The following is a 14,651-nucleotide window of genomic DNA, read 5'->3' as shown; positions in this document are numbered from 1 at the left end:
CCAAGTACATTTACACAATACTGTGTACAAATGTGAGGTACTTGTACCGTGACTCTTTTCATTCGACTACACAACAGTTCAGAGGAAATATTCTTTTTATTTTTACATTTATTCGACATGCAGCTCCAGTAAATACTTTACAAATAAGACGAATCGAATCAGCAACAAAGGAATATTAATTATGATCATTTTACATTATGCTTCTCATTGACTATCATTGATTCTGCTCTTGATATTAAATCTATTTATTTATAGGTCAAACTTCAGGTGTAAGTTATTGTATCTTGACTTCACAGGAGACATAATGCTCATTTTGGGTTTCTACTAGAACATATTTAAGTGCTTTGATGTTTGTCATATTTCCTCTCGCTGTCTGAATACACATTTGTTCAATGTTTTTATATGAATGAATCTACACAGAAGTCAACGCTCTTCTAGGAGGCGAAGCTTCAAATCTACGCTCCATAAACAGCTAGGAGTGTTGACAAGCTTTTAAAATACATGCTGCAAACATCTGAACATATCTGATATATTTAAATGTACCTCTTGCTTTAGGATCAAGTCACGATGAGTCACTGTATGTATAAGCTACCATAATTGGTGGACACGGTGTACTTTGGACGGGTCTGGGCCGGGCTGGGCTGAAGGTGGGGGTCACGGTCTGTAGACGCCGTGGAGGGTCACGGGGATGATGGTGTGGACCTCGGCCCTGGCCAGCTCCGTCAGCTTCATGGCGTCCAGCACCAGCAGGAAGCCCGGTCTCTCCGCACCCGGCTTCACCACGATGCTCAGCAGCACACCTGCACCACCGAGACAGACGGAGTCATGACGACGCAGGTGACGCCTTTTAAAAGTGTGCCGTCATCGCTGTAATAGTCCAATATGATTGAACTTCAAAGAGCTATCAGATCACCAGCCAGGTGGACGTCTGTGTCTCCTGTCTCTTTGTAATTATGCTAAAAGTGTGCGGGATTTGGCGGCATCTAGTGGTGTGGTTGCATATTGCAACTTAGTGAATACCCCGTAGAAAGTAGTTTCATCTTATTATACACTAATGAAAACATAGCTGTGAATGTGTGTGTGTGTGTGTGTGTTCTACCATCATCCTCCTCTGTGGCTCCGGGTGTTGGTACGAACAGCGGCTCTGACGGGTAACATTCTTCCTCCTGCCACAGCCAGGTCTCTTTGGTCTGTACGTTCAGCTTCACTATCTGCATGCACGGAACGTCAACAGTAAACAACCAGCATCAGCATCACTTTTAGCATTATTGATTATTGATCATAACGCGCTCCTACCCTGTCAGGAATGAAGTGGTTCAGTCCCAGACCGTAGGCGAAGGAATACTTCTTCCCACGACACAGAGAGTAGTTGATCTGAGGAAACTCAAAGGCTGCAAGAGACACAGCAACATGAGTAGTAGACAGAAGACTACATGGGATTGCATGCTGTCAATGCATGTGTGTGTGTGTGTGTGTGTGTGTGTGTGTGTGTGTGTGTGTGTTACCCTGTCTTGGTGCAGAGAAGAGGACTTCAGGTTCGAGCCACACAGTGCCGTCACTGTGAAGAACAGCAGTAGCTGTAGTGTAGGACAGAGACACCAGATTCTTTCCCTGCTCTTCCTGAAAACACACACACACACACACACACACACACACACACACACACACTCTCCAGTCTGAGGGGTATTTCATACTTATACATACGAGTAAGAAAATGTGAAAAGTCTGACTTGAGTGAAATACTGATGGAGGATAAGCACCAAGCAGCTCCATTCATCCTCAGTCTGTTTTAATGAACGTGTGTGTGTGTGTGTGTGTGTGTGTGTGTGTGTGTGTGTGTGTCTCTCTCACCCTGTGTATGTCCAGTGGCAGTACGTATCGTCTGACCTCAGGCTGAGGAGCTCTCATCGCTGCTTTCTTCACTTCCTCCCACTCCTCCTTTATGTTGGCCAGGTACAGGTAGTCGTACACAAAGTCATGACTGTAAAAACAGAGAGAGCGATGTCAGGGCGACACGACTTCACTGTTCATGTAACACACACACACACACACACACACACTCACCCTTTCCAGGTGCACAGGTCGACCACGATGAAGCCCGGCTCCTCCTCGTAGGTGTTGATGTGGTGAAAGATGTTGAAGGCCGACGTTCTGAACTTGTGGCTGCTCAGATAATCTGCTGGGTCCTTAGTGGCCAGGTGGAACCATGTCTACAACACACACACACACACACACACACACACACACACACACACTGTACATGAACAGATGCAGTGATGTAGTCAATCAAACACTCCTCTTCCTACCCCCCTGGTGGCCGGTTTAGAGACGTTTAAATGGGGAGTGTTGGGGACACATTTGTAAAATATGCAAAAATTGATGGTGTAATAAATAAATGCCAAGAAGACAGCTTTAAATATCCTGATATAAAACATTATATCAATAAATAACTGGTATTTGTAGCATTAAATAGGCTGCATCCTTGGACATTGTATAAAACAATGGGCTCCTGGACACACGTCTTTGTGTCTCTGTTCTTTGTCGTCTCTGTGGTCATCTTGCGTCTCTTTTTTGGTAATTATGTTTCTCTTTGTGGCTGTTTGATTGACCAACAACCAGTCACTTCATAGAGTGGTCCAGGTTCTGGTCCAGGGGCCCCTCAGGGTCTGTATCCATGATATAAAGACATGATCCTGACACCCCCCCCCCGGCCTACCCCCATGCTTTCGTTGGATTCGAAGCAGTCCATGTATGTGGCTCCTCTGACGCTCCAGGCCGACAGGAACTTGAGCAGGTTGATCTTCACCGGCTGCTCCACAAACACAAAGTAGTTGTCTGTCATCCCGAAGCTACAGACAGACGGGCAGAGAGACAGACGGGCGGAGAGACAGACGGGGAACCGTAAACAGAGGGGTCACAGACACAGACAGTGGAACATCAGGCGGTGACGGTTCAGTACAGAATCAGCGCTCGGACTCCGTTGAGTTCGCTGATAGACGGGTCGGTACCTGTGTACGTAGGAGGGCTTCAACCTCTCACTGCTGGGCAGCTGAACGACCACCTGGGATCTCTCCAGAGGATCTGACTGGTCTGGAAACCCACAGTGAGGGTGTGTAATGTAGGAACGTTCAGCTTAGTACATTTCACAAGAACAAACTCACTCTCTAATATTCACAATGACTCACCTTTCTCCCCTTTCTGAGGAGGCGGGATCTTGACGATGTTGTAAGCCAGACTCATGTTCTTGCCGAAGCAGTTGCCGATGTTGTAGACTGTACCATCTGCGTCGGTGTGGGGGTGGGCGGTCACCCCGTTCACCGAGAGGTACTTACACAGGTCCACCTGATACAAATACACAGGACGGAGATTTAATACGCATAAAGGCCGACTCTCAATAAAGACTGAAGAGGAGTCAGAGTCATGGGTTTACCTGATCAATCATCTACCCTAAAGATGTATACAGGATCCATAAATCACCATCATTTCACATAAACAACACAACTACTGCAGACAGTGGGAACACAAGGCTGTAGCACAAAAACACACTTCTTGTCTCCAAACTGAAACGGCAATAATTTGGTCTGCAAGACAGAAGAGTATGCGTTACGTGTAGCCGTCAGCACTCGCCTTCTTCAAAGTCTCCAGCGAATCAGGATCCACCTTAGTGATGTAGTTGGTCTCTGTGACGGCGTAGAAGTCCTCCCCGATAGGATAGATGTTCACCAGGCAGTTATCGGTCACCTCGATCCCTCTGAAGTAAGTAAAGAACCTAGACGGGAAGGAGGACGGCTGGTGATCAGTACAAATAAATGTGCATCACAATCACCAAGTTCACATTTTGCTTGTTTTAGCCAAACAAAAGTCCAAAAATCCAAATATATTCAGTTTAATAACTCCATCGATTCACCGATTATCTAAATAGTTGCCGACCAACTGATTGATTATGTGACGTGTTGTTTCAGCTTTAATAAACTGAAGGTACCGTTCATATCTCACAGACAGATATGAAGATACTTTTGGTCTTTTGACTCCATCTCACAGAACGTTGTCTGTTTACATTCAGCACGGCGCCGGGTGGATATTTGGGTTTGTGGTTCACCTGGAGAAGATGTTCTTGCAGGGGTCCGGATACGCTGCCGTTCCAAACTCAGTGATCACCACCCTGTTCTCCGTCATGGCGCGAACATACGCATCCGTCCTGATGAACCTGATCACACACGCAGTGAATCATAAAGACGCGAGAGAGAGTTATGGTCTATTAACGGTAGTCAAACTGTCACCGTGGTTCTGACTCCCATGAAGAGCTCATTACTGAGCGTGCTCAGCGGACACAGCTGCTGGAGGTGGGTGAAGGATTTATATGGTCTACAGCTGAGGTTTGTGTTTGCCTCCTCCACATTCCAGTCGTGTGAGTTTACTGTCAGCTCTAACACAAATCAGATGTCATAAACTATCTGGAAACATGATAGTGCCATATCTTCTTCATCTCATTCAGGAGACAACACAACGTTAAGAAACCCATTAACCATTCCCGGACCCGCTACCTTAGACCCAGAACCACAAGACAACAGACAAGGTTGTGTCCTCACTTCCTGTAGTAGGTCACCTGACCGTCCTTCAGGTCAAACTTGTGTATGAGAGCCTGTCCGTCGAACAGGTGGTAGAAAGGTTCACCCCCCACCTCGAAGAGACCCGGACCCATCCTGAGAAGACTGCCGCCGAGCCATGGAGGTATGACACCTGAACACAACAAGTGACCCATCAGAACATGTGACCCATCAGAACATGTGACACCAAAGAGCAATTTCAGTTGCACTGCCATCCTGCAGATGTCTATGTGTATTACACATATGATTATGAAAGGTGTATCTAGAGAGGGTCATTGTTATCATTGCAGAAAGAGCACAAACACTTTCTCATGTAATTGTTCTTATAGTATCACAGAACCTGTGAACACAGTAAGGTTTGATGAAAACACATGGGCAGAAGCAGTTTAGATGAGCATCCTGAGGTCACAAACAGAAGATGTGTATTTCACAACATGTCAAACTATCCCTTTAAGAGCCATCCATCAGACGGGTGAAAGGTGTCCTGCAGAATGTGAAGACGTTCTGTAGTCAGCTTTGACATAAAGGACCGGTCCGCTCTCTTCCTACCGCTGATCTCGGCAGGTATGGGTTCGTTCAGCTCCTCCACCGTCTCAAAGATCTTCTTGTAGCCTGCGGCAGGATGCTCCACACTGGAGAGGAAAATAAAACCAGGAATTTGAGCAAAACAATTCCACGACATAAAAACCAACGTGACTGTTTCTTTTGTTATGAAACATTTCAGAACATGTGTTACTGTGAGGTTAAGACACCGATCAATGCAGATAAAACCCTGACATTTACCTGACAGCCCTCTACACAGTATTCAATTATGGGATGTTTGCTTCCAGTAATCCTGACACAAACTGCGCAGTGAAACATTGGTGGTCAGGTTGCATTGCTGCAGCAATCACCGTATCTTGAACCTTTTCTTCTTCTTCACTTTTGAGTTGTGTTCAGTTCTTCTTCTCTCACTTACAGTAACAGAAGAAAAACTTATTTTTTACAAGGAAAACAACAAACGTCACTGCGAGGCGTCTACAAGCTGCTTCCTCTTACTTCATTCCTGAGAAACATCATTCAATCAAACGGAAACCTTAAAAAAAACAACTTTCAAATAAGTTTCTAACTTCAAACATCAAAACCATCTGAGAAAAGAAGGAGAGTTTCACCCACCGGCTGGCCATGCTGCCGTCTGCTGCTCACAGAGTGTTGTTCTGCAGAGAGTCTGGATCCTATTTAAACCACACACACACACACACACACACACACACACACACACACACACACACACACACACACACACACACACACACACACACACACACACACACACACACACACACACACACACACACACACACACACGTTTCCTGCGGTGAGGGATGGAAATTGTGCCCCCTCCCCCTTTCTTCTCTCATTTTCTCCTCCCCTTGTCCATCCTTCCTTGCTCCCCCTCAACCCATCCTCTTTTCCTCTGCACCGCCGTCTCCTCCCGTTTCATGCCTTCTACTCCCCTTCTCCCTCTTCTCCTCCTCCTCCGGTCTTTTACCCAGAGCTGAACAAGCCAGCTTTGTCTCCTCTCCTTTCAGACGTCCGGCCGTCGGCTCCATGCAGAATGTTCCCTGGGCCCCCGAATCAAGGTCTTTGTGAACCTGGGAGCACAAACACTCAGATGATGTGGGTCAAACTCATGAAGGCGGCTCTTAAGAAGCAGAGCGCCGGGGTCGCTGTTTGTGCGTGGAGTTACATGTAGAGGAATCCTCTAATCGGTTCCAGACGGCCTCGACAAACTCAAACGGTTTGAACCGGGAGCTTCCTCTGGGAGGGAGAGACTGATGACTAGAAACTGAACTAACTAACTATTGGATGGATTGACATTCGTACAGTCGAGTTCCCAGAGGAGTGAACATGAAGCCTTCCTCAGTCCTCTGAGGCCGACGTGTGGTTTTGAGTGGAACGTGTGAACTGTTCGGTGTATCGATGTGACATTTGGGTCGGACTTTAATGCTCCCGTCTGGATCAACTGCTCTAACTTTGAGGATTCACTTTGTGTGTTGAGGTCAAATCTGCAGTACTGAACACTAGATAATAAAGAAAGGCCTGACTGAGGGTGAAAGGAAAAGAAACCAAATTAATCAAATCAATGAAAGCAAACAGAACATTTCATTCTGCAGACCTACTAGACTAAAGTGGAATAGATTAGATGGACATTTTGGGTGAATAAGCAGTTTAGATAATTAGATTAAATTGGATTTAATGGTAAATAAAAATGGAGAAACACCAAATACCAGTCACAAGTTTAGTACCTGGTGTAATATACAGTATGTGTACAGTATTCATCACACAAACAGCTCCAAAAAGAAACAGCAGCATATCAATATAACGGCTTAAAGGATTTATTTCCCAGGACTTTGCATAGTAAACAATGGAGAAGAAGAGCAGAACTGAGTGAACATAACGCCTCTATGAGACACACACACACACACACACACACACACACACACACACACACACACACACACACACACACACACACACACACACACACACACACACACACACACACACACACCTAATACTTCATATAAAATGGATTAAAAAGCTTTAATTCTAAGTGAAACCTGTTACTTCAGACACTTGAACTCATAGTATTGGTTGTGTATTGCACCTGTTAGCACCCATCAATGAAATGAATGGACACCAGCGTCTTTCATTAGAGGCAGTAGGTTCAGGTAACAGCCTTCAAATGATTCATGTATTCATAAGCATGAGCAACCATTGACCCAAAGATGACGGGTGTCTGGTGAAGCTAATGAGCATTAAATAGGTATAAATTAACTACTGTCATTACAACGCCTACATCCAGTGAAAGTATTCATCTATCCAATAAACTGAGCAGAGGTTCAAAGAAGGAAGGAGGAGGAGGAATACATGAAACATCTGAGTCCTTTAGAAGACACCACAGAGAACAGGGTTCAGCAGCAACTCCAGGTTCTATAATATACATGAATAAAAAACAAGAGACACCTCGAGGAAACACCATCCACCACTGCTCCCACTCATATCACTCTACTTACTCCCATATGGACCAGTGATCCTAAAAATTACACATTACTTTTCTCCCAAAATGCAATCTGAGGCTAGAAGTCTTCCAGTCTGCATCAGCTCTCACATAAATGAGACACATCAGGAATAACAGTCCTTCCAACCCAAGAAGAAGAGCTGATGGCTGACTTCATCTCTCTCAGTGTCAGTGCAGAGAGAATGACTGTGGCGTCTGTCGTGGTGGACAACCTGAACGGTCAGTTCAGTTCCTGATGCTGAAGGCTTTGGTCTTCCTGATGGTGAAGAGCGGAGGTTTAATCTTTGGCTTGTCCGTCTTGGTGTCTCTGTCTGAGGGGAGGCGGCGGCTGTAGATGTCCGGGTACTGCTTCTGAAACTTTAGCAAAGACGGTAGAACTCAGGACCGAGCGGTTGACTTTCTAAGCTGCGTTGCCGGTGTGCTTCAGGAGATGCTTGTGGGGACGGTTCAGTTGGTTTCTCTTACCTGCTTCAGTTTCTTGCGGCGGTCCTTCTCACTCATGCTTTGGTCGGTAAGCAGCATCTCCAGCAGCTCCTCCATGGCCTTCTGGGAAGACGCCAGCTTTTGCTGTTCAAACTCGGCGCCGCTAATCTGACGGCAGAACGCGTAGATGGGCATCGGGACGCAGACCGGATCGCGGCCATCGGCGCCGGAGACGCCATCAATCGGGACCTGGAGAGAGAGAAACATCTGCGTGTCTCTGGTGCGCCGTATCAAAGCAGATGAAGCCGGAATCACACTTCACCGACAAGATGGCCGTCTGTTTTAAGACCGTGCATGTATAACTAACAATACATCTGCTCGTGTGGTTTTCTGTGTGGATGCATGAGACGGTTTATGGGAGTACCTGGACATCGCGCAGGTACCGTATATGGTCGTTGATGGCACTGAGCAGGTACTCTGGGACGGAGAGGATGCTTTGTTGATGGTCCATCAGGAATGAAACCAGCCTGGTAGCCAACAGCTCGTCCAGATCACACTCCACCGCGCTGCCCAGGACACAGCCCGAAAACGTGTGGACCATCTGGAAGGAGAAGCGCCACGAGGACATCAAGAGACAGGGAGGAACATGGTGGAATATTGGGACAGGTACGAGTCCGTTTTGTGCCTCACCAGTGTTCGGGTGCCGATGGCCGGGTGGAGGCGGGGCATGTCCACGTTCTGGCTGATGCGCGACATCATCCTCATGAGGAGCTGCAGCTTCCTGCGGGAGTTGGGGGGGAGGAGGAGGGTGCAGAGCTGCAGGGCCTCGATGGCCACGCGCTCACAGTGAGGCTGGAGAAGGCCTACACACACACACACACACACACACACACACACACACACACACACACACACACACACACACACACACACACACACACACACACACACACACACACACACACACACACACACACACACACACACACACACACACACACACACACACACACACGGTGATGATGATGGTGGAGACAGGGGAGGTCTGGAGTGCATTCTGCATTCATCCATCACATTCAATAGATGAGACAAATGAATGGATTGATGGATGGATGACTGAATTAATCAACTACAGATGAGTCAGGTGAGATGTAAAAGTGTTGTATTGTAATCAGCTATTTAACAGCTTGTGAAATATGCTCTAGAGTCGGTGCTTTCTTTGTTTACTGGAACCTCAGAAACGTGAAACAACAGAAATCAGAGTCTGCACCTCTCACAACCTTTTGAGTTCAACAGGAGTCGTGTTAACGAGTTCAAACCGTCACATAGCAGCAGTGGTTAGATGTTAGGTGTTAGTTTGATTAGACAACAACAGACAAGCAGACAGGTGGACAGGTAGACAGGTGAGAGGGGTCTTACTGTGCTCGGGTTTGGGTTTGGGGTGCTGGGAGATGCTGGTGGGCACACAGAGAGGCGGTTTGAACAGTGAAACGGGTCGAGGCGGCTTCGACACGTCCAGCGAGCTGATGCAGCGCCGGACAACTGCGGGCGGAGGAAGCGTCCAAAGATCGGAGGTGCTGGAGGCGGGTCTGGGCCCACCGGGTCCCGCAGCAGCACGAGACCCTCGGGCTGTGGCCGAAGCGTAGGAGGGAAAAAGATGATAGGAGGAAAAGGAGGGCAGATGGGAATACAGCGAGGGAGGGCGTGAAGCCGAGGAGAGGTGCTGGTCCGCGGGAGTGTTCACGTTGAGGCAGCTGGCTGCTCGACCCGGCAACTTGGGCTCGTTGACATCTTCCTCCCTGGTTTCTACGACAATGTCCAGACAGCTGCCTGCGCTGAGCGGCCGAGATGAGCGCCACCTGTGCGCCGCCGACACGCCTGCTACCGAAAGTCTGGTTCTGGTCGTAGCTGCTGGAGCATTCTCACAAGCAGGGCCGTCCCCGTGGTCCGCGTTGCTATAGGCACAGGATGCCAGGCTGTCATTGGACAGGAACAGCTGCTGCCTGGTGAGAGGGGCGGAGTCATCCAGGATAGTATCCAGCGAGCAACTCTTGGTTTGAGGCCTCGAGAAACCAGCCGTGCTCAGACCGGTGCAGCTGCCTCCTAGCCGTCCGTCACCTCCTCCTCCTTTCAGCGCCGCCAGCCGCGACTGCAGCGTCCCACCGAGCACCTCCATCATCGGCGACTCGGCCTCGTCGCACGCCCCCTGCCTGAGCAGCGACAGCAGCAGACACTCTGTGGAGCGGAAAGAGGTCTTGGCTGGAGGGGGGACCGAGGGGAGGTCGGGCTGCTTGCGTTTCCCGCGTTGGTGCGTCGCGGGCGCCGCAACGTAGCCACAAAACACTGAGAGCGGATGAACAGAAAGGAGAAGAGAGGGAGACGAGCGGGGCGGGCAGAGCGTCAATGCAAGCAGACAGTGAAGAGGAGAGGAGAGGGTTTAGTTACTTCAAACGTTTACTGTACACACAACCATCAGGCATGGACAGAGTACAGATACTCATGATGCTGTTAGGACACAAGAAACAGAAGTGACGACAACCAAAACCTCCGTTAGCAGTTCAACAGGCACCGTTAGAGTCAGTCCTTCCCTGTAACGACTGTAACTAAGCCCCTCAAGAGCTCCCGTTACACGGCTGTTTACCGGCCACAGTGCTCACCCAGGACGTTGATGAACAGCTCATACAGTTCGTACGTGAGGACGGGCTGCGGAAGGCTGTAGAAGTAGTCGGACACCGTTTTGAAGACGTCTCTCTCGAAGCCGGGGTAGGACGGCTGAGCGCTGTCGTACTTCGGCCCTAGAAATGGACAGCAGGTCAATGCAGCTGTGAGAGGGAAGGGTCCTCTTCAAGTCCCAACGCAACCCTATGTAGGAGCTTACGTCGTCTATAGAACATCTACATTCAAATAAGTGTTAATTTGACTCTGAATATCTTAAACTCACAGTTGGCCAGACTCTTCATGGCAGACAGAACCCAGTGCGGGAGGTCGTCTAGAGAGATGATTGACAGGTTATGTTTATGACGATTTTGATGCTTTCTGGTGATGGAAACGTGTTTTTTCTCGCTGTATAAACCTACTGGTTTTGTCGTCCAGCGCGACCACTCCGTGCTTGTTGACTCTGGTCATGTTATGGATGATGTTCTGTGGGTTTATGTGACGTTGGTCTAAAACCTCATCAAGAGATGCGACGCCCAGAATCCTCTGCAGGCTGAAACACAACACGCGACAGGTTTAGTGATAAAACCCTCCTCACGTTGCGATTGCTCGACGTCGACCGTTGCTTTGGTCTCGTGCGTCAACTTCTTTCTCCCAGTGTATTCTACGTCCACTGTGTGACAAACTTGTATCGGCTCTATGTGTCGTTAAACGGTAAAAGGCTCGTACTGCGTCAGGGTGATGTCTCTCCAGATCTCCTGCTCATCCTCCACCGTTAGCTCTCGTCTCGGCGCCTGCTGCTCTCCAGCCGGAGGATTCTCTCCTCCGGCTTCCAGGGCCGGGTCTACGTTTTCCTGGAAGGCACAAACGGAGCATGAACCAAACAATTTAGACCTTTAGAGCTACAACTGGAAACTTTATTTTGCACTGAAAGCGCTGCTGATTGGAGAGGATGTCATATTCAAGATTAAATTTAGCTGGGATTGGGATTAATTGCTAACACCTAAGTATTAGATACAATTGTCCGGTTACTGTAATAAAGCTTTGATGTCACATTTTCATTATTAAGTTGACGTATAACAGCTGATGCCTGGTTTCCGGCCCGGCTCCACCTTTTAAACGCTAGTGTTGAGCCCTGCACAGATTCAATAATGCGCGTCCAGTCTGACTCACCTGGGTCTCTTTCTCCTGCTGCTTCTTGATGTGTCTGAACCTGAAGAAACTGTCCTTGTCCCTGAACGAAGGCCTCTTCTTAATAGAGCCGAGGGCCGAGCCTGAAGCGGGACAGGGAATGGGCTTCAGAGGGGACGTGGAGGGGAATCTGGGTGAAAAGAGAGAGAGAGAGAGAGGACAAGAGTGAGTAATGCTGTGTGCCTTGGTTTAAATGATTACAAAGCAGGTTTCTCCAAAGACGCCGCCTACCTGTACAGCACGGCGTTGTCCTCCAGATCCTCCGAGCCCCAGCGACCCTTCACGTCTTCGATCACGTGGTTCTTCAGGAACTTCTTCAGGAGCTGCACCGTCTGCTGCCGGGTGACGTCGGGGCCGAAGTTGCTGTTGCTACGCAGCAGCTGGTGCATCCACTCCACGGCGGCGGAGGCGGCGAAGCAGGAGGAGTAGTGGCGGAAGTTCTGCCGGTGTTTCCTCAGAGGCATACCGGCCCGGAACAACCGTGTCACCTCGTTCCACTGAAACAGACGAGAACAACTGGTTCATGTACAGCAGAAGGTATGCTACTAACCAGCTCAATCAGAAAGGTCAGGCGAGTCCTGAGGGACATTCCGGAATCGTGAACTCGTTCTGAGACGAAGGATCACGACTCCAGCGACGCGTGTAGAATAAAGGACGCATTTATTACGAGTATTTAACACTTTGGAAGCCAGTGAAGCTGAATTTATTTTGGTTTGTTCACCTTAAAACAAGCAAATCAAAAGACATAACCTTGTTTTCAAACTTGGAAATAACGAGATGCATTTTCCATTATCTTCTGACATTTCAATAAAAGAGTGAACGATTGATGGACAGTAATGTTGTTCAGTTACAGCCCTGGAAGCCATATCTGAGCTGATCATATCACGTGATCACACTGACTCACTGTTCAGTATGTAGCTCAGCTGGCTCACCTGTATTGTTGTACCTGTGTGAGTTGAAGGTGTGTCACAACAAGTTAAAGCTTCTTACATAAAGATGTCAGGACGCTGGAACAGTATGCTTTATTCACTTTGTTATTAAATGAGGTGATATAGAGAATATTAAGGAAAAACAAGTGGAAACAACAACTTTGATAACGATTGATAATGACGAATAAACCTTCTGAATGGTGAATATTTAGTGCTTTTTCTTTATATTCTATAGTAACGTCAGTTAAAGTGACAGTGATACTTTAGACTAAACCATGAAACTAGCTCAGGGAACGTTACATGCATGATAGTCAAAACACGGTGTTATGCAGCAAAGTATTGGAGAAGTGACCCATGTGAGGCTAACTTCTCTGGATTAATGTTAGTACTCATCAAACACTCTTCTATCACCTCATTTAGAAAGTGTAATGTTACTTTAGAGACGGCGAACAGTTGCTGTTGAAGATACATTCTCGCTTGAATTAGCTAAAACAGTTAGCCCTCATTAACGCTAGCTAGCTTATAACCGTATCAACCTCCGTTAACGTTAGCTAGCTTATAACCGTATCAACCTCCGTTAACGTTAGCTAGCTCATAACCGTATCAACCTACGTTAACTTACCAGTTTAGTGGCCCGGTAGGGTCCAGGGGTGATAACACGAGAACTCATATCCATCACAACAAAGACAGCGCTGCAGTGTTCCCTTCACCCGACGTGAGAGCGACAAACGTCCATTACTCGGAGGAGGATGCGTTTAACCGATGTGTCGCTGCGCGGATAATGAACGGCAGCATTGATGACACGCAGCGCTGCCTGGCTGCTCTCCGGCTGTTCAAAAGTACGAGCCGTGTCCACCGGGCGACGGGATTGGTCGACGCACGAGTCACGTGATCGGCCTCGAGGCGGAGGCGTTTATTTTTTACAGTCTACGGCGACAACGAAGGCTCAAATACGCTTTTTACAGTTTATGCTTTAAAACAATAAAAAAGTATTTCAAGATGTAAAGTTAAATCATGTAAGCGTTCACCTGTTGAGACAACGTCTCTGTCCTTACAAATAGCTTTATTAAACGCAGTTTGAAAGCTGCAGTGTCAGCAATGTAGTCGACTCTAGTGTATTCACTGGCGTGCGCGCGCTAACACGCACACGCGCGCGCGGAATTAACATTAGCATTTGTTTAAAGGCCTTTTGTGGGATTATACTCATTCAAAGGCAGACAAAAAGACAGTGGAGGTTAGAGACATTAGATACTGGCAGGTTGGGTTTGACTCACTGTAGTCATGCTAATGTCTGCAAACTGAAACCATACATCTCGCTTAAATCCCTCCTAATGTCACTAAACATAAAACACTCTGGGTTTAAAAGAAGAATTAGGCCAATTACCTTGTGAAATGTTCAAATTACATCTGCCTCATTCAAAAATCTAGAATATGTAATTCTGCAAATATTGTTAATTAACTTAATTAAGTTAGTTAAACTGCTTTTAACTCACTCAAAAGTGAAGGTTTTAAATCACACTTGCACAAGCTGCATATTGGAACAAGGTGTCAAAGTCACGCCTTGAATTCAGAGTTACAGTGCAGAGAAAATGTCCCTCTTCAGCAAATAACTGTGAAAACAGCTAACTCTGCACATTCCTCATTCTGCACAGCGAAGCTCAAACATCGAAATGAAGCAACTGTTAGTGAAACACTTCTTTCAAGAGCACACCATTTGAGAGGGAGAGTCTCTCTCGCTTGAGCAGCTGTGGGAGTTTAGTGTGCAGCTCATCAAGACTCTGT

At 47.5% G+C, this 14,651-nt stretch overlaps 2 protein-coding genes across 2 annotated transcripts; both read right to left on the bottom strand.

Moving 5' to 3' along the window:
- Positions 1-77: 77 nt before the first annotated feature.
- LOC137883504 (retinal Mueller cells isomerohydrolase-like) lies at positions 78-5,956 on the bottom strand. The gene is made up of 14 exons (XM_068725000.1): positions 5,763-5,956; positions 5,157-5,239; positions 4,590-4,740; positions 4,100-4,207; positions 3,628-3,769; positions 3,186-3,342; positions 3,009-3,090; positions 2,717-2,849; positions 2,065-2,210; positions 1,852-1,981; positions 1,506-1,620; positions 1,297-1,391; positions 1,100-1,211; positions 78-800 (listed from the first exon to the last, which is right to left on the bottom strand). Exons 1-14 carry the CDS (start codon positions 5,771-5,773, stop codon positions 655-657), a joined length of 1,611 nt encoding a protein of 536 aa, XP_068581101.1. The 5' UTR covers positions 5,774-5,956; the 3' UTR covers positions 78-654.
- Positions 5,957-6,963: 1,007 nt separating this feature from the next.
- depdc1a (DEP domain containing 1a) lies at positions 6,964-13,668 on the bottom strand. The gene is made up of 12 exons (XM_068725001.1): positions 13,492-13,668; positions 12,172-12,437; positions 11,923-12,070; positions 11,479-11,603; positions 11,172-11,302; positions 11,036-11,083; positions 10,752-10,889; positions 9,514-10,437; positions 8,785-8,957; positions 8,519-8,695; positions 8,137-8,343; positions 6,964-8,028 (listed from the first exon to the last, which is right to left on the bottom strand). Exons 1-12 carry the CDS (start codon positions 13,543-13,545, stop codon positions 7,897-7,899), a joined length of 2,523 nt encoding a protein of 840 aa, XP_068581102.1. The 5' UTR covers positions 13,546-13,668; the 3' UTR covers positions 6,964-7,896.
- Between the last annotated feature and the right edge of the window lie 983 nt (positions 13,669-14,651).

Source organism: Cebidichthys violaceus, unplaced genomic scaffold (assembly GCF_023349555.1).
Source record: "Cebidichthys violaceus isolate CVI_PGR_0920_01 unplaced genomic scaffold, fCebVio1.0.p SCAF_33, whole genome shotgun sequence".
Taxonomy (NCBI): Eukaryota; Metazoa; Chordata; class Actinopteri; order Perciformes; family Stichaeidae; genus Cebidichthys; species Cebidichthys violaceus.
This window is presented reverse-complemented; position numbering and strand designations above follow the sequence as displayed.